This window comes from Panthera onca, chromosome B4 (assembly GCF_046562875.1).
Source record: "Panthera onca isolate mPanOnc1 chromosome B4, mPanOnc1 haplotype 2, whole genome shotgun sequence".
Classification (NCBI taxonomy): domain Eukaryota; kingdom Metazoa; phylum Chordata; class Mammalia; order Carnivora; family Felidae; genus Panthera; species Panthera onca.
This window is the reverse complement of record NC_138345.1, coordinates 117,168,440-117,190,438: the sequence shown is the minus strand read 5'-3', so window position 1 is coordinate 117,190,438 and position 21,999 is coordinate 117,168,440. Positions and strand designations below refer to the sequence as shown.

Below are 21,999 nucleotides of genomic sequence, written 5' to 3'. Positions count from 1 at the left end.
CTCAACATCACTAACCATCAGAAAAATGCAAATCAAAACCACAATGAGTTATCATTTCACATCTGCTAGAACAGCTATCAAAAAAGACAAGAGATAACGAATGTTGGTGAGGATGTAGAACAAAGGAAACCCTTGTACAATGTTGGTGGGAATGTAGGTTTATTCAGCCACTGTGGAAAATACTATGGAGGCTCATCCAAAAATTAAAAATAGAACTACCATACAATCCAGATATCCCACTTCCAGGTGTATTTCCAAAGGAGATGAAAACAAGATCTCGTAGAGATATCTGCACTCCCATGTTCACTGCAGCATTATTCACAATAGCCAAGATATGGAAATAACCTAAAGTGTCTGTCAATGGATGAATGGATAAAGACTATGTGGTATAAAAAGTACCACCACTATATATATACACCATAGAATATTATTCAATCATGAGAAGGAAAGAAATCCTACCATTTGCAACCAGACGAATGGACTCTGAGGGCATAACACTACTGAAATAAATCAGACAAATGCTGTATGATATCACTTATATGTGGAATCTAAAAAAGCTGAATTCATAGAAACAGAGTGGTGGTTACCAGGGGCTGGAGGGGGACTGGGAGGAGATGGAGAGATGTTGGTCAAAGGCTGTGAACTTTCAGTTATAAGATAAATAAGTTCTAGGGATCTAATGAATAGCATGATGATTATAGTCAATAATACTGTAGTATATACTTGAAAGTTGCTAAGAAAGTAAATCTTAAGTGTTCATACCACAAAAAAGAAATGATAATTATGTGACATGATGGAGGCATTAGCTAATGCTACGATGGTAATCACTTTGCAACGTATTAGTGTATCAAATCAAAACAGTCGTACATATATTAGTGTATCAAATCAAAACAATCGTACAACTTATACTTACACAATGTTATCTGTCAATTATATCTTACTGACCTCAGGGAAAACGTTTGTACTCAAAAATTAATTAACTAGCACTTGATTAAATTTATTTAGTTGTATATATGATGTGACATCTGAATGCTTTATTTTTTTAAGTTTTTAAATTCCAGTTAGTTAATGTACAGTGTAATATTACCTTCAGGTATTCAAATTAGTCATTCAACACTTACATACAACACCCGGTGCTCATCACGAGTGCACTCCTTAATCCCCATCACCTATTTAACCCATCCTTACCCACCTCCCCTCTGGTAACCATCAGTTTGTTCTCTATAGTTAAGAGTCTGTTCCTTGGTTGGCCTTTTTCCCCCCTATGATTGTTTGTTTTGTTTCTTAAATGCCATATATGAGTGAAATCATATGGTATTTGTCTTTTTCTGACTTATTTTGCTTAGCATAATGCTCTCTAGCTCCATCCACATCATTGCAAATCACAAGATTTCATTTTTTTTTTTATGGCTGAGTAATATTCCAGTGTGTGTGTGTGTGTGTGTGTGTGTGTGTGTGTGTGTGTGTGTGTGTGTGTTTCACATCGTTATCCATTCACCAGTCGATGGACATTTGGGCTCTTTCCATGATTTGGCTACTGTTGATAATGCTGCTATAAACATTGGGGTGTATGTATCCCTTCAAATTAGAATGCTTTAGACAGAAATCAGAGGTTATATTAGGCAGCAACACTTGGTTCTATTCTATAATTAGTAATTTATACTGTAGTAGTAGTTAAATGAATATTTGGCTATATAATCATGCCAAGAGTAACTTACCTTTATCAGAATTTAACCTCAGTTTTTAGACATAATGATGTTAAATCTTATTTTGAAACTCAAACGTGTTATCTATATGCACACTGCTATTATTATTGACATCTTTTTAAAAAATGTTTTGGGGGCGCCTGGGTGGCTCAGTCGGTTGAGCGGCCGACTTCGGCTCGGGTCATGATCTCACGGTTTGTGGGTTCGAGCCCCGCATCGGGCTCTGTGCTGACAGCTCAGAGCCTGGAGCCTGTTTCGGATTCTGTGTCTCCCTCTCTCTGACCCTCCCCAGTTCATGCTCTGTCTCTCTCTGTCTCAAAAATAAATAAACATTCAAAAAAAAAAATGTTTTGACTCCTTTACCTAATAATAAGACCAAAAGAAGTTAAATCCAAGTCCTGTGTGTTCTGAAGCTGCTGTCAGTGATGTCTTTCTAAGGTCTTCAGCAGCTTCCAGGGTAAATATAAACCCCCCAGCCGTTTAGATGTAACTGGAGTCTACCTTGGCAGTCTTGTCTATGTCATTTTCCCACATGTGCTCTTTATTCCAGCCATAAGAGAATTCCAGCAATTCCTAAACTGCACGATATTACTGTTTGGTTTCCAGCTTGCTAAAGGCTATTTTCTCTCTCCAAATGACTGCTTTCTTTTCACTCTTCATCATAAAGATATTTACTAGCCTTCTGGTCATCTATCACCTCTTCTAGGAAGCCATCCCTGACTCTTGTCTATTATAGATTCTCCTCTTCTGTGTACCTATAACAAACATTCTGAGCCCACTTCTGTTACATTTATTAATCTAAACTGTTACAATTGGCTTATGTATCTAGAAGCTCAAAATTAGAGGTTGTATCTTATTTATACAAAATATAATATGGTTCCTGGATCTAAGTAGGCACTCGATAATTATATTTGCTCGATTTAATTAACAAAATATCAATAATTTACTATAATTCAAGCAAAATTAATTTAATTTTTTAGGAGTTTACTAAAGGATTTGCTATGCAGTGTATAAAGCAATAATGAAAGGTATCTATTGATATAATCAGGGAAAAGAAAAGAAAATAATGAAATTTATCTGGAAAACACTCTGTCAACAAGAACATAATTAACAAATTAAGTCGATTCTATACTTGAACTTATCTTAAAATTGATGCAGCACAAATTATTTGCTTTGATGACGACTACCTTGCAATTGGTCAAGAAGCACAACAGCTATTCGGTGCTGGGCTTGAATTAGTTCAAGATGTAAATCCATCATGAAACTATTCTGTGTGACTGGTTTGCAGATGTCTCCATCTATATCTTGGGTATACTTTGGTAGAATTGAAGTAAAAATAAAAAAGAAATGCAATTATCAAAACATACTAAAAATAGTTCTATCCTATTATCACTCAAGTTATCATTTTACTCAAAGCCATTAAATTCTGCTCACTTTTCAACCCTTAGCAATCTGGTTTGCATGCTAATAAACCTGCTTTTCAAGTTCACCAGTGGCCTCTTTGATAACAAATTTAAAGACTCCTCACTCTTCTTGATTTCTTCTGGGAAGGGGGGAATAGATTTCTGGCCTGTGAGAGTGAAGCCACCACAAATCATGCTTTACTCCCCTACTTGCAAGGCCAGCCCTCTGCCAAGCTACGTAACACTTAAATCTAATTTAAGAGTTTCCCCTGTTTACCTTGGCATAGCAATGGTCAATCACTGATGATCCATTTGGCAAAGTACTTAACTTGCAATTCAAATTTATTCCACCAATTGCTTTGTCAAGAAGTTCATAAGCCAAAAATAACTGTTCCACGGGTTTTTTCTAAAGTAATTTTATAAACAAGACAGAAAAATAACACTTAAAGAAAAATCATATACATTTCCAAACTTCTTTTAATAATAACTCACAAACCAAATAACAAGTTTAAATAGTCTATCCAGTATCAACCATGTTGTATTTTTTACTAAGTGTATTTGTCTTCAGTTAAATGTGGAGTACTACTGATAAAAGTGAAATAATAAATACACTTCATAATTTTTCCAAATATAAAATAAACTTTTCACAAACATATATATATCTTCCTTTCATAGTTTCAAAATTCTGATTGTACCAAATTTATCGGTAAATGTTTAAAATATAACTTACATAATCTGTCATCTCACACACTTCATTTTGGAAGTTATTATTTTTTTTAAATCTCAGAGCCGGAAATTTAGACTTAGAGGCCATCAGATCCAATGGCAAATATCATGATTTTCAAAAACTAGATACCTTTTCATTATAATTACTCTCACAGAGGGACAAATATAAAGAATAATATAAAGAGCATCCAGCTTTATTCATACTTTCCAATTTTCCATATTACTCCAGAAAATTTTTAGAAAATAACGTAAATGCATACATGCAGATAACTGAAATCTTCCATACAAGTGTCCGCAACGACTATGCTTCTCTGCTCCTAAAGGAAGCCACTGTGCTTGAAGTTGGTTTTTACTGTTCTTTTGCATGTTTTTAAACTTTTACTACATGGGTATGCATCCATTAACAATATGCAATATTGCTTTGCCTATTTTTTAATTCTGTCAGAAAATTTTGGAATTCACTTTATACACTCAAACACATGTTGTTGAAACCTTTCCATGCGAGTGTATGTAACTCAACGTGTCAGAGTTTGGTTGGGAACGCAGAACGACTCCAGATACTCTAAGCAGAAAGGGATTTCATACACAGAATTAGAGGTGTCTATCACCGTTGGAAGGCTGGGGGGAACAAAGGCCAAGGGAGCTGTCAGGGACCATACTGCTGCATGCACAAGCCTCTGTGCATGAACCTAGGTGGCTGACGACAACTGTGTCTACTACACTGGATCAAGTGAGTCATAAGAGCTTGCTCAGCAGGGCTGGCAAATGAACTTCTTCCATCTGCCACTGCCGAATAAGAACTCTGTCTTCCTTCTGTTATAAATTCATGCAAATGCGCCTCATTGGAAGACTAACCTAGAATCACATGGCAATGAGATGCTGGGAAATGCAGTTCCAGGTTTTCCCCTGAGACCCAAAGATGACTAAAGAAGGGAATGGCAATGATGTCAAGCTGACTCCCGTTCAAGCCCACACTAGTTCATTCGTCCTCGTGACCACAATGCAACAGTGCAATGCTGAGGAATATGTTACAATTTATTTATCTACTCTTCTGCCGATGGGCATTTAGACTGCTATTACTAAAAATGTGTAATGCATTGTACTAGTCTGGGAATAAATACCAGGTTGGTATTTCCTTTATAGTCCTTGTGCCCTTTTTTCTGCTTTCTTTATCATCTTTCTTCTTCAGCTAAGACCTCTAGGACATGTTGAACAGAAGAATGACAGATATCCTATGCTGTTACATCAGTATAAAGGGATTGCTTTTAATCTTTGACTAAAGGTATAAAATTTGTTACATTGTTTTTTTAATGTTTATTTTTGAGAGAGAGAGAGGGACAGAGACAGAGTATGAGTGGGGGAGGGGCAGAGAGAGAGGGAGACACAGAATCCAAAGAAGGCTCCAGGCTCTGAGCTGTCAGCACAGAGCCTGACTTGGGACTCAAACTGGTGAACCATGAGATCATGACCTGAGCTGAAGTTGGATGCTTAACCAACTGAGACTCCCAGGCGCCCCTTCAGTAAAACTTTTAAATAAGCTTTTAAGGTAATTATGATAAGCACCTCATATTTTTTTAAATTTTATTTTAATGTTTATTTACTTTTCAGACAGAGAGAGACAGAGCATGAGCAGGAGAGGAGCAGAAAGAGAAGGAGACACAGAATCTGAAACAGGCTCCGGGCTCTGAGCTATCACCACAGAGCCCTATGTGGGGCTCAAACTCACAGACTGTGAGATCATGACCTGAGCCGAAGTCAGATGCTCAACCGACTGAGCTACCCAGGCGCCCACACCTCATATTTTTTTAAATAGTTGCATGTACATATGCAAGATCTATAATTTATCCCACCTAGAGTCTCCTCTAGGTCAACATATGGATTTTGGATTTTCCTTACAATAAGTTCTTATTCCTTCTCTCCACTTAATTCCCTTTCAGATGGATCTGAGACCCTAAATTAAGATTCCCTGCTCTACATAAAACATAGGAGAAAAACTGAGTAGCTGTCATGTGCCATGTACCGGTTTCCACAGGGTTACCAATATCTCATTTAAACTTATATAACTTAAATAATACCAGTAGAATAGGTACTATTGTTATATTTTGCAGGTAAGGACACTTACATTCAAACAGATAAAATAATTTGTTCAAGATCACACAGTCAATATCAGAGCCAAGATTCAACTATGGGTGCTCCAACACCAATTGCTGTGCCCTTACACCTTACCAATGAACCACCTCTACAACATCTACCCTATGCCCCAGCACGTTGCCCTTGGTAACTTCTGCTAATATTCTTTCTTTTTAATGTTTATTTATTTATTTTGAGATAGACAGCAAGAGCAAACATAAGCAGGGGAGGTGCAGAGAGTGAGGCAGAGAGAGAGAATCACAAGCAGCCTCCATGCTCAGCACAGAGCCCAATACAAAGCTTGATCCGACGGTCCTGAGATCATGACCCGAGCCAAAATCAAGAGTCGGTCACTTAAACTGACTGAGCCACCCAGGCACCCCTCTACTAGTATTCTTATTCCTAGCCTATGAAGCCTCAGAAAATAAGTGCTGGCCCACAGAGCCAGTGAGTCTCAAATTCTAGTTTCCTTAAGAATCTACCTGCGGGGGCCTGGGGCGGGGAGCCTGGGTGGCTCAGTCGGTTAAGCGTCTGACTTAGGCTGAGGTCATGATCTCACAGTTCATGAGTTAGAGCACCACATGGGGCTCTGTGCTGACAGCTCAGAGCCTGCTTTGGATTCTTTGTCTCCCTCTCTCTGCCCCACCCCCTCTCGCACTCTGTCTCTCTCTCCCTCAAAATAGATATTAAAAAAAAAAAAAAAAAGATTTAAAAAAGAATCTACCTGGGGGGAATTTTAAGAGGAAAATATCTGGAATTACAAACTTTGAGACCCCCACACCTGAAATTATGATTCAATATGTCTAGAGCGGGAAATAGGAAGCTGTATATTTAGCAAGCACTGTAAGTGATCCCTGGAAAAACCATTGGCAGACAGCTATTATGCCTCCTCAATCTCTTGTGAATTTCAAACACTCTGTTCTCAATTTAAGATTTCTTAACTCTAGGGGCACCTGGGTGGCTCAGTCAGTTGAGTATTGGACTTCAGCTCAGGTCATGATCTCACAGTTTGTGGGTTCAAGCCCCTGTCCGGCTCTGTGCTGACAGCTTATAGCCTAGAACCTGCTTTGGATTCTGTGTCTCCCTCCCTCTCTGCCTCTCTCTCTCTCTCTCTCTGTCTCAAAAATAAACATTTAAAAATTTTTAATAAATAAATAAATAAATAATAAAAATAAAAAGATTTCTCAATTCTAGCTCTTTTAAGACATAATACTATGTAAAGAACTCAGACCTGCATCCCTTAAAACCTATAATCTTCAGAAGAAAGTAAATTCAGAATGATCCTCCAGTCCTCCATTACATTCATGATATTTGATTGGCACCCAGTTATAGGACATGCATTATATTTTATGCATTAGAAAAATATCTTTTATACAAATGTCCTGAAGACAATTTTTTTTTAATCAAAAGACAACAAAGCTTGATCCAACTAAATGCCTGGATGTTGGAAGGCAACACACTTGAGTTCAAATCTGCTTACTGTGCAACATTGAGCAAAAGTTGGATGTGGTAGCGAAAATCATCACTATGACCACACAAATCAACTGGAGTGAATCTCACAAACACAAGAATACTGAGATAAAAAGCAAGCTGCAGAAGAGTACACACAGTATGACACTATATACATATATATAATACATATATTATATATTACATATATGTTAAATATATGTTATATAATATATAATATATAATATCATATTACACATATGTTAACATATATGTAATATATATTATATTGTATATATTATTTGCTATATTATGTATTAAATATATGTAAATATATAATATTAGATATATTATATTATATATAATATATATTATATTATATATTATATTATATTATATTATATTATATTATATTATATTATATTTAAAAACAATACTCCCTACTGCCTAGGAATACACACATATGTAAAAAAAAGTATGCCTAGAATTTATATCACTATATTTAGAATACCAGTTACTTCTAGGCAGGAGGAAAGGTGATGTGATCGGGGTGGGGGGGGGGGGGGGTCACTCCTTAGTGGAGAAGAGTTCCAGCTGTATTAATAATGTATTTTTTTCTTAGGCTATGATGGGAAATGGGTCTTCCTTATAAAATTCTTTACAATTTGATGTCATATATTTCAAGTTGATTTTTCAGAGAAAATATGGTAATTACAAGTATTAATATCTAGCAATAAGAAAAGTGCTGATGGAATAATATTTAGTAAAAAAATATCAGAATGCTACTATGCTAAAAACCAAAAATACCTAGAAGAGAACATAAAAAATAATAGCATTGCAGTCTATATAGTAAAATTGCTAATACAACTTTTGTAATTTAAAATTGTAGTTTTGGGGATGCCTGGGTAGCTCAGTCAGTTAAGTGTCTAACTTCAGCTCAGGTAATGATCTCACGGTTCATGGGTTCAAGCCCTGCATTGGGCTCTGTGCAGACATCTCAGAGCTTGGAGCCTGCTTTATATTCTGTGTCTCCCTCTCTCTCTGTCCTACCCCACTCAGGCTCTCTCTCTCTCTTTCTCTCTCTCAAAAATAAATAAACACTTAAAAAAATTAAAATTGTAGTTTTTCAATTAATCAGGCAAACCAAAATATAGATCACTGGCTTCCTCTCTAGAAAAGTATTTTTCAACAGTAGTCCAGAAGCACTAGTATCCTAAGTAGCTATTCTATAGGGGGTAAAATGGGCTTTATTTTCAGATAATAGAATATATGATATTCTATATCTTCTTCTTGGGAAAACCACAATACTCGGAAGCAAATGAATGCCTCTGAGAAGTCTTACAGTAAGGGACCTATTGCATTTAATCCAACATCATTCAAAGTTAGACCCTGGCAACCTTTTCTGAAGTATAGTATCAGCATCACATAGGACAGACTTGGCAAAATGCTATTCTAGTTCATGTCTATAAATAAATAAATGTTTATAGCATATATGACACAGTGTCCTACACTCCCATTCAGATCTATGGAACAACACAATCCTTGATGTACAGAAATAATTCAAATATTCTAAAAAAACAAAAGTAATCAAGAAGAGGAATGGCCATTTATCTCCCTCACTCCTTTCTCCTCTTAAGCTAACAATCACTGAGACCTTGCCATGTGCCAGGGCCTGTTCTAAGTGCATTTTCAACAGGTAATAACACACAGAATCAGTCAGAGGCATATGCTGAGCAGGACATCTCTGCTTTATGAGTCCATGAATCACAACACATTCAAAATACCAATAGTAATATAACTACAAATCCTTTTAAGAGAATTTACTAGGTTATTTTTAAACCTGATTGGATTTTTTTTTCTAGAGTTAATGCAAAAACTAGAAAACATCCCCCGTAGTTTGCAATGTATGTAAAAACCATAAAATCTCAAATATTAAATATTCAAAATTACTTCTATAATTAACCATTACATATTTATAAATATAATATTATTTGAAAATTTAAATTCATGTTTTTAAGTATATTTTCTAAAATATTTTTGCAATACCTTCAATATTGGGAGAATTTCCAGGCTCCCTTTTGAAGTCTCAAGGAATTCACCAGTCCCTTTCCTTAAAGATATCTCTGTGGGGGGGGGAAGGGGGGGAGGAAGAGGAAAAGAAGGAAAGAAGGAATGGAAGAGGAAGGGAGGGAAGAGAAGAAGGAAGAAGAGGAGAAAAAAAGAGTAAAGTAGGAAGAAGAGGAGAGAGTAGGAGAGAAGAAACAAAGGGAAAGAAGGAAGGACCAGAGGAAATAAAAGAAGGAAGGAAAAAATGTAAACATAGCAGTGAATCATAATCCTAAAAAATGTTACACTTAATTGGTTACTTTTTTAATTACTCATGATTTTAGAAATGATTCAACACTTAGAAGTTGACTAAATACCAAATTATTTCTTCCATATAATTACATTTGATCTTTATATAAGTTCATTTAAAAGCATCTTGCAGTATGACAAATAATTAAAACTATTCATTATTAACAAGATAATATTATGGTAAAGAGACTGGTCTTTCTACATACAATAAAGTCCATTGTAAAGCATTCAGAAAACAGTGTAAAAGCCTATAGGTTTGGGCAAATATCAGAGAAGGTTGGTTTGAGTTAAATATATGGCAATGCTAGTTTCCTATTTTAAAATGCTAGTTTAATAACTTAAACTAAATAATGCATTACTTAATAAACAGTCCAATAAACATTTTGAATCAGATTGCCATAATTAATACACAAGAATGATTTGTACTTTGTGTTTTATGTGCCAATGAGATGATGATAATAACAATGTTGGAAACGTTATAAGAATTTATTTGTCTAAATGGGAACAACGCCTCCCTACATAAATGTAGATTTTTCTATTTATAAATGGATCATGCTCCAGTATTGATTAGTTCTTTAGAAATAAAACTTTTTTTCAATGAATCAGTAAATTGTATTTATCTCATTTATAATTAAACAGAGTATAAAATACAACAAAACAATAGTCTCCAAAAGTAATCAGTAAACAAAACAATAAAATTAAATAAAAAATAGATTTTTAAAAAAATAATCATTAGGCCTTTTGCTTTCAGTAACAGGTAATCTGTAAAAATTCTCCTCGCTAGAGACCACTAGAAAAGCTGGTAAAAGGGATGCCTGGGTGGCTCAGTTGGTTAAGCATCCAACTCTTGGTTTCTGCTCGGGTCATGATCTCATGGCTCAGTTCGTGAGTTGAAGCCCCATGTTGAGCTCTGTGCTGACAGTGTGGAACCTGCTTGGGATTCTCTCTCTCTCTCCCCCTCTCTTTCTCTCTCTCTCTCTGCCCCTGCCCCACTTGTGCTCACTCACTCACTCTGTCATTAAATAAATAAATAAATAAATAGAAAAACAAAGCTGAAAAAATACTTTTTTCATCTGTAAGCAAAGAAGCTCATGAAAATGTAAAGAGAAAAGAGTATCACCTGGCTCTTGGGAAGAGAGCCCAGAGAATACAGAATGGCATTAGAGCTATTTTCTCCACTGAGAACTTTTGTCAATTCTGGAGAGGAAAGTTGAGAAGCTGAGTGATGTTTCTGACAGTCCTGAGAACTCAAGCAACACAGATTAGTATCCAGGACCACCAAGGGTGGGAAGCCAGAAGGGGCTGTATCCCAGGAATTAGGGCAAATGGAAAATAATTCAACGAGAGAGCATCCCAGCTTCAAATTATCTCAATTTCTCAATTTCTCTTTGATTGTGTGTCTACCACACAATCAAAAATAACCAGAGTAACCAAATAGCTGATGAAGTAATTTCTTCACTTAAGCACTCAATATCATGAGTGCAGAAAGAATGACAGAAGTTAGAACCCCCTTCTGGCTTCTCACCCCCACTCCTCCAGTAGCCTCCAACCAATGACAGACAAAAGTTGTATAAATATCTCATCCTCTCAGCTCTCTGTGCCAGGTTCTATACAGTCCTAGAGGTCTCTCATGGGAATAAGCCCTAGGTCTACAACAGTAGCCTTCTCACTAACTTACTGTACCTTGTATTGCCTTCCTTTCCTTTTCCATCTCACTTCTCCACACCACCACCCTGCTTCCCTGGATAATATCCCAAATAAACTACTTCATTCAACAACCTGTCTCAGAAGCTACATCTGGGGAAAGGAACCTAGGAAAAAGGTCAGGTTGACAACACCTGAACTCACTGGTAAGTCTTTACAACACAACACGTGGGATAACCAGGCATTATATGCCCCCTGATTTAATGCAACAGGGAGTAAATAGCACCACCTGGGTCGTATTCTTGCCAAATGTGTAAGATAGTCACAAGAATTCTTTTTGATACGGTATCATTCAAATCTAAGCAAGCCTCTAGATCTACCTACCAGATAGAGAAACAAGTTAATCAATACCACAAGGACACAAACAGCCAAATCCAGAATGTGGGAAATCCTATAAGGTCATAAACCAACTTCTTCAAAAAATTGCTTGAAAAGGGGGTGAGGAAAAGAACTATTACAGGAGAGAGAGAGAGACTCAAGAAAAATGTAAGAAAGAAAAATGTGTGGACTTATTTGGATCCTGACTGGAACAAACCAACTTAAGACATTTTTAATACAATCAGAAACATAGAAATTTTTCCTTAATTTTGTAAAGTATAGTAATAATGGCATTATAATTTTATAAAACCCTTATCTTTTGCATAGACAAACTCACACACACACACACACACACACACACACACACACATTGAGGCTTCTGCTGGTAAAATGACATGATGTCTGCTTTAAAACACTCCAGAGGAAAAAAAGTGTCACAAGAAGAAATGAAGATTGGCAAAATATTCACAATTATTGGTACTAGATGTACATGGTAACTTTTTTCATCTCTCTATATTTGAAATTCTGCATAATAGAAGTTTTAAAAAAGGAAAAAGCACTTTAGGACAGGACATTTCAAAAAAACCAGGACTTCAGGCCATTGAATGTGTTAGACAGCCAGAGACCTTTATCCAGTAGTTCTCAAACTTGGATGTGTATCAAAATCACCTGGTAAACTATTAAAGACTAGAAAGGCCAGTCTAGATGAAATAGGATAGGATCTGGGCCTGTATTTTTAATAAGTTCCCAAGTGATACTGATACCAATAAAAAATTGAGAACCATGGCTCTAAAATTTCATCTGTAAAACAACACTCAACAACCAAGAATAGGCAGAGCCAGATTAGTGAATCTCTGGGAAAACAATTACTACAATAATTACTACAAAGTCCCTCAAACGTCATACAAACTCTGTAAGTGGGGTGAAATAGGAAAGTAAACACCCACTAATGACACCCCCACCTTATTCTTTACATATGAGTTACCTTATAAAACAAATAGTTCAGGGGTTCAACCACAGGTAGAAGAAAACGGATCAGAGCATAAGGCTGGCACCCTCTAGAAGGCTAAGATGCTGGCAGAAAGGGGTTGGGGCAGGGAAAACAGGAAAGAGGGTGGGAAGTGAGAACAAATAAGAGGAAGATAAAAGGAACGGAGGAAAAGAGGAGAAATAGAATAAATGAAGAAAGACAAACAAATTTTAAAAGGAGAGAATCAGAAGAGAGGAGAGAATTAGAAAGGATATAAGATGTGGAATAGTGATCCATTCAGCAGACATTTATTCAAGCTCCCAGTCTGTGTCAGGCAGTGTGGTGGGTACCAAAAATATACCGGCAACCAAAACATGCTCTCTTCCTTGAAGCAGCATACACTCTATTGGGAAATGGCAGAGGAGGAAAGGGGATAAAAGGGAGGAGAGAAAAGAAAAATGGAAGAATGGGGAAGAGGGCAAGAGGTGAAAGTGGAATGAGGAATGGAGAACAGGAATGAATGAGTAAGGAGAAGACAAAAGATGTATGTATGCCACGGAATCACAGAGCATGTAACCTCCTTTTAACATCCACTGGGTTAAACCTGTATTATTTCTATCTCTGGTTATAAATCATCAAGGAAGCACTGTACTGAGAAGACTACTTTCCATTAACCGTAGCTATTCTGCATTCCCATTTATATTTATACATTCATATTCTAAATTATACTTATACATTCATATGTGTGTTAATAACTTCATACTTTTTCATTCATTATATTACCTAGAGATTTTTTAAATTTTTTTCGTGGGTTTCCTAATGACTCCAATATTTCACTTAATTGTAACGTGACCTCTGCCACCACCACAACGTCAATGTCTTCCATTTTATAGCAGTGAATTACTTCATTTATCTGCCACAGAAGATAAACCCACTAAAAAGAGAGAATATACAGTAAAATCAATTAAAAGTATATTATATTGTAGAGCCACTTTTTAAAAAAAAAACTTAGGGCTTCCTTAAAATCATCATCTTCAAAACATACAGAAATGTTAGACAGGTACACCCCCCTTATTAGTACATCTTAATTATAAATAATATAAAGATCAATGATCCTATCTATCTGTTTATATAAACTCATAAAAGAGATTCACCTAAGCTTATAATCTGCATATCTATAGCCATAATAAAAAATTTATCATCTTCCTTTTTAAATATATCAATAAAGATTATAAGTATCCTCAAAGTTCTCATTCTTCCTTCAAAAAGTACCCGTTATGATCACTATTAAAGTCCTCCAAAATAGTGAAGAGGAAGCAGGTGTTTCAGGCTCCATGCTAGGTGCCTTGCAGGCTTCATGCCTGTATCCCCAAAGCTTAGCACATCAAATTAGCCATCACACCTTGGGAGCTAAAATGAGGAAACAACATTGATGCACCCACATCATTACTTTTTCAGAGCACATGGTAAAACCATGCCCATGCACCCTATGTGCAACACATCCAATATGTTACTATTAAAATGTTTCCTCTTAAGTTTTGGGTTATGATATTCTCCTGCTCAACTTTCTCCTCTCCAGGAAAGAGCTCTTTGAAATAGTCTAAACATACTATTGTGGGGGGAAAAAAAACAAACCCAAAGCTCCTTCCTTATTTGTATTTTCTATTATTAACCTTCTTAGTGAGTTTAGCCACATTCATGTAACCTTAATGCACTATATTTATTCCTCCCTTAAAAACCTGAGGCACCTTCTCACACCCCAAAACTAAATTGCAGCAGAAGTATAGAGAATACACTTAAAAGAAAGGCTCACTCAGCACCATATTTAAAGAATGTTATGCAGGTAGATAAATGGAAATTTAGATTTGAAATGTGAATCAAACTTAAATCAGCAATAATAAAAACAAGTGCAAGGAAACAAAAATGAATACTTTATTAGTGCTGATTTTCTGGGTGAATTTTGCATAGTCATTTCTGGACATATTGATCCTCTGAATTCCTAATTTGCATTTCTGCCATAGGAACATTATCGTGTCCACAACAATTTCTTTATCAGGCTGAACATTCTGAAAACAAAAAAGATAAAGTATATTGGTAAGAATAATAAGATATACATATAGCTATATAGCATTTAGCATTTAATGTGTGCCAGGAACCATTCTAGGAGCTTTATATACCTACCGCAATGGACTGAATGTTTGTGTCTACCCAAAATTCCTATGTTGAAATCTGAACTCCCAATGTGATGGGAGGTGGGGCCTTGAGGAGGGAATTAGACACGAATGTAAAGCCCTCAAGAGTGAGAACACTATCCTCATGAAAGGGAAACCAGAGTCCATCACTCTCCTTCTGCCAAGTGAAGATACAGCGCAAAGACAGCCACCTATGAACCCAGAAGCAGACTGTCACCAGGCACCAAATCAGCTGGTGCCTTGATCTTGGATTTCTAAGCCTCCAGAACTGTGAGAAGGAAATGTTCCAGGTTTAAGCCACCTAGTCTCTGTTATTTTTGTTATAGAGTCCCCATAACAAAAAGACTAAGACATATACCAGTTAATGCAATCCTCATGGCATCCCTATGAAGTGATTGATATTACTATCATCCCCACTTTCCAGAGGAGCAAACTGAAGCACAAGATTAAGTAGTTTTTCCCAAGATGAAATGAATAGAAAGTAGCAGAGCCAGGATTCAAACCCAAGCAGTGTAGCTCCACACTCTTTTTTTTTTTTTTTAATTTTTTAAATTTTTATTTATTTTTGAGAGACATAGAGAGACAGAGCATGAGTGGAGAAGGGGCAGAAAGAGGGGGAGACACAGAATCACCAGCAGGCTCCAGGCTCCAAGCTGTCAGCATGGGGCCTCACATGGGGCTCAAACTCATGAACCAAGAGATCATGACCTGAGCCAAAGTCAGTGACTTAACTGACTGAGCCAGAATCCCCAGAGTCCACACTCTTAACGAATGCTCTGGGCCACTTCTGCCTCTCTAAAAATAAAAGTTACAAACATTTTCAGGCACATTATGTAAGCCAATTAGTTCCAACCAAATTGGAAAATTTTACTGCTACTTTCTTCTTAAATTTTCTGCAGTTAAAATAATAAAGAATGGGGAGTGGAATGAACTAGTAACAGGAGAGGGAGTGGGGATCTGGGAAAGGATACAAACAAGGAGGAAAGAGAGACATGAAGAAACAACAGAACATTACACTGGTATCAACAGATGAACTACACTGACTATATCTCCTCTCAAATCAGTTATTTGGTTCTTTTCAAAAGAAAAATGGAATGCATTATATCTGAACTGGAAAGGTAATCAGTTCATAATTAAAATACACCAAATCTTGAACTCCTTTGGGGGCCACGCTAAGACTTAATTTGCATATGTAGTACCTTGTATGGGAATGTAACAGAGATCAATAAATGTCTGTTGAATTGAATGAACTAAGGCATACATGATTTTTTTATTTTTAAAAAAATTTTTTAACCTTTATTTATTTTTGAGAGAGAGAGAGACAGAGCATGATCAGAGGAGGAACAGAGAGAGGAGACCCAGAATCCGAAGCAGGTTCCAGGCTCTGAGCTGTCAGCACAGAACCTGACATGGGGCTTAGACTCACCAAGCACGAGATCATGACCTGAGCTAAAGTCGGACGCTTGACTGACTGAGCCACCCAGGTGCCCCAACATACATGATTTTTTTTAAAAGATGGTAGTAAAAATTCCTTGCCCTTTTCAGCCTTGATTAGAATTTTTTGGTTTAACCCAAAAAATAGATAATCCAGTTAAGAAATGGGCAGAAGACATGAATAGACATTTTTTCCAAAGAAGACATACAAATGGCTAATAGACACATGAAAAGATGCTCAACATCACTCATCATCAGGGAAATACAAATCAAAAGTATGATGAGATATCACCTCACACCTGTCAGAATAGCTAAAATTAACAACACAGGAAACAACAGACATTGGCGAGGATGCAGAGAAACAGGAACCTTCTTACACTGTTGGCAGCAACGCAAACTGGTGCAGCCACTCCAGAAAACAGTATGGAGGTTTCTCAAAAAGTTAAGAAGGGGAAGGTGGGTGGCTCAGTCAGTTATGCGTCCGACTTCGGCTCAGGTCATGATCTCGTTGTTGGTGAGTCTGAGCCACACGTCAGGTTCTGTGCTGATGGCTCAGAGCCTGGAGCCTGCTTCAAATTCTGTGTGTGTCTCTCTCTCTCTGCCCCTGCCCTGCTTGCACTCTATCTCTGTCTCTCAAGAAGTGAATAAATGTTAAAAAATATGTATATATAAAAAAGTTAAAAATAGAAATACCCTACAACCCAGCAATTGCACTACTAAGTATTTACCCAAAGGAAACAAAAATGCTGTTATCGGCATGTCTGGGTGGCTCAGTCAATTAAGCGTCAGACTTGGCTCAGGTCATGATCTCATGGTTCATGAGTTTGAGCCCCACATCAGGCTCCATGCTGACAGCACAGAGCCTACTTGGGATTCTCTCTCTCCCTCTTTCTCTGCCTCTCTCTCTCTCTCTCTGTTGAAATAAATAAATAAACATGTAAAAAAAAAGAGTGGTGCAATAAAACCTTAGATTGCGAGTAACTTGTTCTGCGAGTGCTCCACAAGGTGAACAAACATTTCTAATAAATTTAAACTCGACAAAAGAACAATGTCTTGCAGTACGAGCAGTACATGATTCCATATATCACATAATCACAACTGAGCCAATGGTTCTAGAAATTCACTTTGCTACACAAATGCTTTGGGTACAAGCATGTTTCCAGAATGAATTATGTTCACAAACCAAGGTTTTACTGTATAAATATATACAATGAAATATTACTCGGGCATCAAAAAGAATGAAATCTTACTGTTTGCAACAATATGGATAGAGCTAAAATATTATGCTAAGCAAAATAAGTCAGTTAGAGAAAGACAAATACCATATGATTTCACTCATATGTGGATTTTAAGAAACAAAACAGATGAACACAGGGGAAGAAGAAAAACAAAAGAGAGGGAGGCAAACCATAAGGGACTATTAGCTATAGAGAACAAACTGAGGGTTGCTAGAAGGAAGGTGGGTAGGGGATGGGCTAAATGCATGATGGGAATTAAGGAGGGCACTTGTGATGAGCATTGGGTGTTATATGCAAGTGCTGAAATCACTAAATTGTGATCCTGAAACCAATATTATACTATATGTTAACTAACTAGAACTTAAAAACTTAAAACAAACAAAAAAAGAATTTTGGTTTAGCTCTCCTACTATAATCATTATATTTACTATCAAATACAGTAAAACCTTGGATTGTGAGTAACTTGTTCTGTGAGTGTTCTGTAAGATGAGCAAACATTGCCAATAAATTTTAACTTGATAAACAAGTGATGTCTTGCAATATGAATAGTAAGCCATGCCAAACATCACAGGATCACAACTGAGCCAATGGATCCTCTCTCTCTCTCTCTCTCTCTCTCTCTCTCTCTCGCTTGCTACAGGATTGTGGGTGATTGTTTCCCATGCTTGGATGCTCCGTCTCAGGCCGTGGTGTTTTGCAGAAATCAGAAGTTGGAAGGTGCCCACAATTGGCACTAGTGTATTTTTTGTCACTTCACAGAACCTATGGACAGTCCTTTACTTTTCCATACAAGAGTAAGCTTAGGAATGCTTTGCTTCATTCTAGGTCAGGCTGCCTGCAGATATAGGCCCTTTCCTCTGCTACCTTATTGTCAGTTACACTAAGTACAGTACATCACAAGATTTTATTAATACTGTACTCTAATCAACAACCATGTGAGCGTATACAATGGCCCCCATGCAGAAAAAGATTCCATTGAGCCAAAAGGTAGCAATAATTCCATTAGTGAGAGTGGAAGTCGTCCTACACAATAACCCTCTTCTCTCTTGTATCCCTCACACCAGCCACGAAGGTTTGCAAAGGTAAGTGCATTGTTTATTTTTCTTTATATTTCATATTTTCATTATTATTTTGTATTATATTACAGTATTGTAATCATTTTTTGTTTTATTTTTTATTTTTTAAAATTTACATCCAAATTAGTTAGCATATAGTGCAACAATGATTTCAGGAGTAGATTCCTTAGTGCCTCTTCCCCATTTAGTCCATCCCCTTTCCTACAACCCCTCCAGAACCCTGAGTTTGTTCTCCGTATTTCTGAGTCTCTTCTGTTTTGTCCCCCCCCCCCCCCCCGTTTTTATATTATTTTCGTTTCCTTTCCCTTATGTTCATCTGTTTTGTCTCTTAAAGTCCTCATATGAATGAAGTCATATGATATTTGTCTTTCTCTGACTAATTTCACTTAGCATAATACCCTCCAGTTCCATCCACGTAGTTGCAAATGGCAAGATTTCATTCTTTTTGATTCTGAGTAATACTCCATTGTATAGATATACCACACCTTCTTTATCCAGTCATCCATCGATGGACATTTGGGCTCTTTCCATGCCTTGGCTATTGTTGATAGTGCTGCTATAAACATGGGGGTGCATGTGTCCCTTCGAAACAGCACACCTGTATGCCGTGGATAAATGCCTACTAGTGCAATTGCTGAGTCACAGGGTAGTTCTATTTTTAGTTTTTTGAGGAACCTCCATATTGTTTTCCAGAGTGGCTGCACCAGCTTGCATTACCATTGTAATCATTTTTATATGAATATGTTGGGGTTGTGGAATGAATCATCTGAGTTTCCATTATTTCTTATGGGGAAATTCGCTTTGATATATAAGTGCTTTGGATGACAAGCATATTTCCAGAATGAATTATGCTCACAAACCAAGGTTTTACTGTACCTTTCTTTCAAAAATTAAATGTCTGTCACAAGTATTTAATAAACCCAGAAAAATGCAAAAGATAACAGGGGAACTTGTCAAGTTCCTCAGTGTAGTTGCACTTACCTGAATAAAAGATAATACAATGCTCTATCATTGTGGTTTTCAAACATTTTTTTATAACAGTAAAACCAAATTTTCAAATGAAATTCCATCTCAACACTGTATATAAAACTAATTTAAAAAGGTAGGATGTTACTAACCAGTGCTGAGCTCCTGAGGAACTTCAGCAAAGCCCTGAGGATCCCTGGAATTGAGTTTTAATACCAGTGTTCTTCCAGTTTTACTTAAGCATTCATACCCACAAATCATCATTTCTGAATACTGGCCATTGTGTGCAAAGTGACTCCAAATAACCAGGGTTTGTATTCATGGACTGGAAAGCCGTATTTCATTAAGAATGTTAACTCTAATTAAAACCACTACCTCACTTCCCTCATTATTAGAAACATAGTGAGTCTAGTAATTTTCCAAAAAGGAACAAAAGGACTTATTATCAAAAGAGACTTAAAATCACAAGTCACGGGCACCTGCGTGGCTCAGTTGATTAAGTGTCCAACTCTTGATCTTGGCTCAGGTGATGATCTCAAGGCTGGCAAGTTTGAGCCCCGTAAGTTTGAGTGCTGACAGCATGAAGCCTGCTTGGGATTCTCTCTCCTCCTCCTCTATCTGCCCCTCCCCTGCTTGCACACACTCTCTCTCTCAAAATAAACAAACATTTTTTAAAAATCACAAGTCAGGCTTTAACTCAATCTCTTACTTAATGGTTAAACAACATAGAATTTTGGCAAGGTGCAATTCCTGTGATATTTTAGATCTGGCTTTCAATTAGGTATAATGGCCTCCTTCAACACTATTACAATCTATCCCAAAAAGCAATTTCACCTGGGGAGAGGCACAGACACAGGAGTACAAGGTTGCTGCCAAGTGGAAAATGTCTTCTGAATATCCATAAGTCTTACAAGTATCTAATTCATAAAGTAGAGAAAAATCAATTAAAAATTTCAAGTAGAAAAGGCAGAAAAACACAGAAATTCTACAAAATGACATGAATGGTATCTGGGCAAATATCACGTCAATAAGACTCTTTAAATGCTTCTACATGAAAACTAATCTAAGTGGGCTTTAATGCAATTAAAATAGACTATTATCATTAATCTGCAATCTGTATGCCAACTACATCCAAAATAGAATTGAAAAGGCTTGTAATATTAAAACACGTGTAAAATATGGCAGTTGAAATAAAAATAACAGAATTATCTATTCAGAAACCACTAAAAAATATGTATATCATTACTTAGTACAAATTATTTATTGCAACTGAACAGCCATGAAACATAAAACATAAAAAAACAGATTAAATCATCCTCGTTGGTCTGAAAATAGAGGCTGCAGATTTGCAGTTCTATACACAATAACTTTTAAAATGTTGGAATGAAAAACTCCCCCTACTAAAAAAAGATAGAAGACCACCAAATCTTCCCTTGCCAAAGTGAACTGATGGCATATGACTTACTGCCCTGCTGGTCTCTCATTTACCAACAAGGTACCAGCTAAGTAGAGCCTTATTCATCTACTCAAAATCATCACACAGAATAAAAGCCAGCATCGTTAGAAGGCATAGGAGTCTGCAGCATCTGGCACCCGGCTATTTCTCTGACCTCATTTCCTACCACATTCTCAAATTCCACCAGCACCACCAGTGCGCTCCAGCCATACACACCCCCTTGCCATTCCTTCAACAATTAACACACTCTTGCTTCAGGGCCTTTGCACCTCCTGTTTCCTCTGCTTTGAACATTCTTTCTTTCACTTCACCTATAAAGAGCACATTTTATCAGATAAAAATTTTAATTTTTCAAAAAGGCAAATAAATACTTACCATGAAAACCGATTTTTTTAACATAAATTTGAGCTGACTGTCCTTCTTTGTAGTTTTCCATGGGAAAGACCATACCTTTGTTTCTCTTTACATTGATTAAAGGTTCTATTGCAATTAGAAGAGTTAAATCCTTTTCTGCTTTCTTTGACTCTGGATCATCCTGCCTCTAAGAGAAGCAAATTCCACAATTAATAATTTAAAGGCATCTTAACAAAATAAAAACAAATTATTGGTTTTGTATATATCACCTGGAGAAAATCAATAAGCTGCCCAGCTGAAGATTCAAATAAACTCCATTCCTCATAAGTAAAAGCTAGTTTTACAAATTTCACAGCAGCATCTATAGAAATAACATTTTTTCCTTTCATAATAAGTTGCAGAAGAGATGTTTGTGGAAAATCAAGCATTCCATCTGCACCAGTATTTGACACTAGAAAAGGGAAGAGAGAGGTTTGAATGTCATTCATGCAAAGAAATATTTTCTAAATACTAACTATCAGA

At 36.6% G+C, this 21,999-nt stretch overlaps 1 protein-coding gene across 4 annotated transcripts in view; it reads right to left on the bottom strand.

Annotated features, from left to right (window-relative positions):
- Positions 1-21,999, bottom strand: part of CFAP54 (cilia and flagella associated protein 54) — a 295,014-nt gene that overhangs the window by 235,796 nt on the left and 37,219 nt on the right. For 2 of the 4 annotated variants that reach the window (XR_013556674.2, XM_078449575.2), the window contains exons 10-17: positions 21,747-21,928; positions 21,499-21,664; positions 20,502-20,584; positions 14,693-14,827; positions 13,545-13,695; positions 9,461-9,537; positions 3,387-3,515; positions 2,894-3,020 (exon numbers count right to left, since the gene is read on the bottom strand). Coding sequence is in view for 3 of the 4 variants with exons in the window: in XM_078449575.2 (XP_078305701.2) it covers positions 2,894-3,020; positions 3,387-3,515; positions 9,461-9,537; positions 13,545-13,695; positions 14,693-14,827; positions 20,502-20,584; positions 21,499-21,664; positions 21,747-21,928 (1,050 nt within the window). In the remaining variant the exon portion in view is untranslated. Of the gene's footprint in view, positions 1-2,893; positions 3,021-3,386; positions 3,516-9,460; positions 9,538-13,544; positions 13,696-14,692; positions 14,828-20,501; positions 20,585-21,498; positions 21,665-21,746; positions 21,929-21,999 lie in introns of those variants that run through there. The other 2 variants (XM_078449576.2, XM_078449577.2) reach the window with 2 other exon arrangements.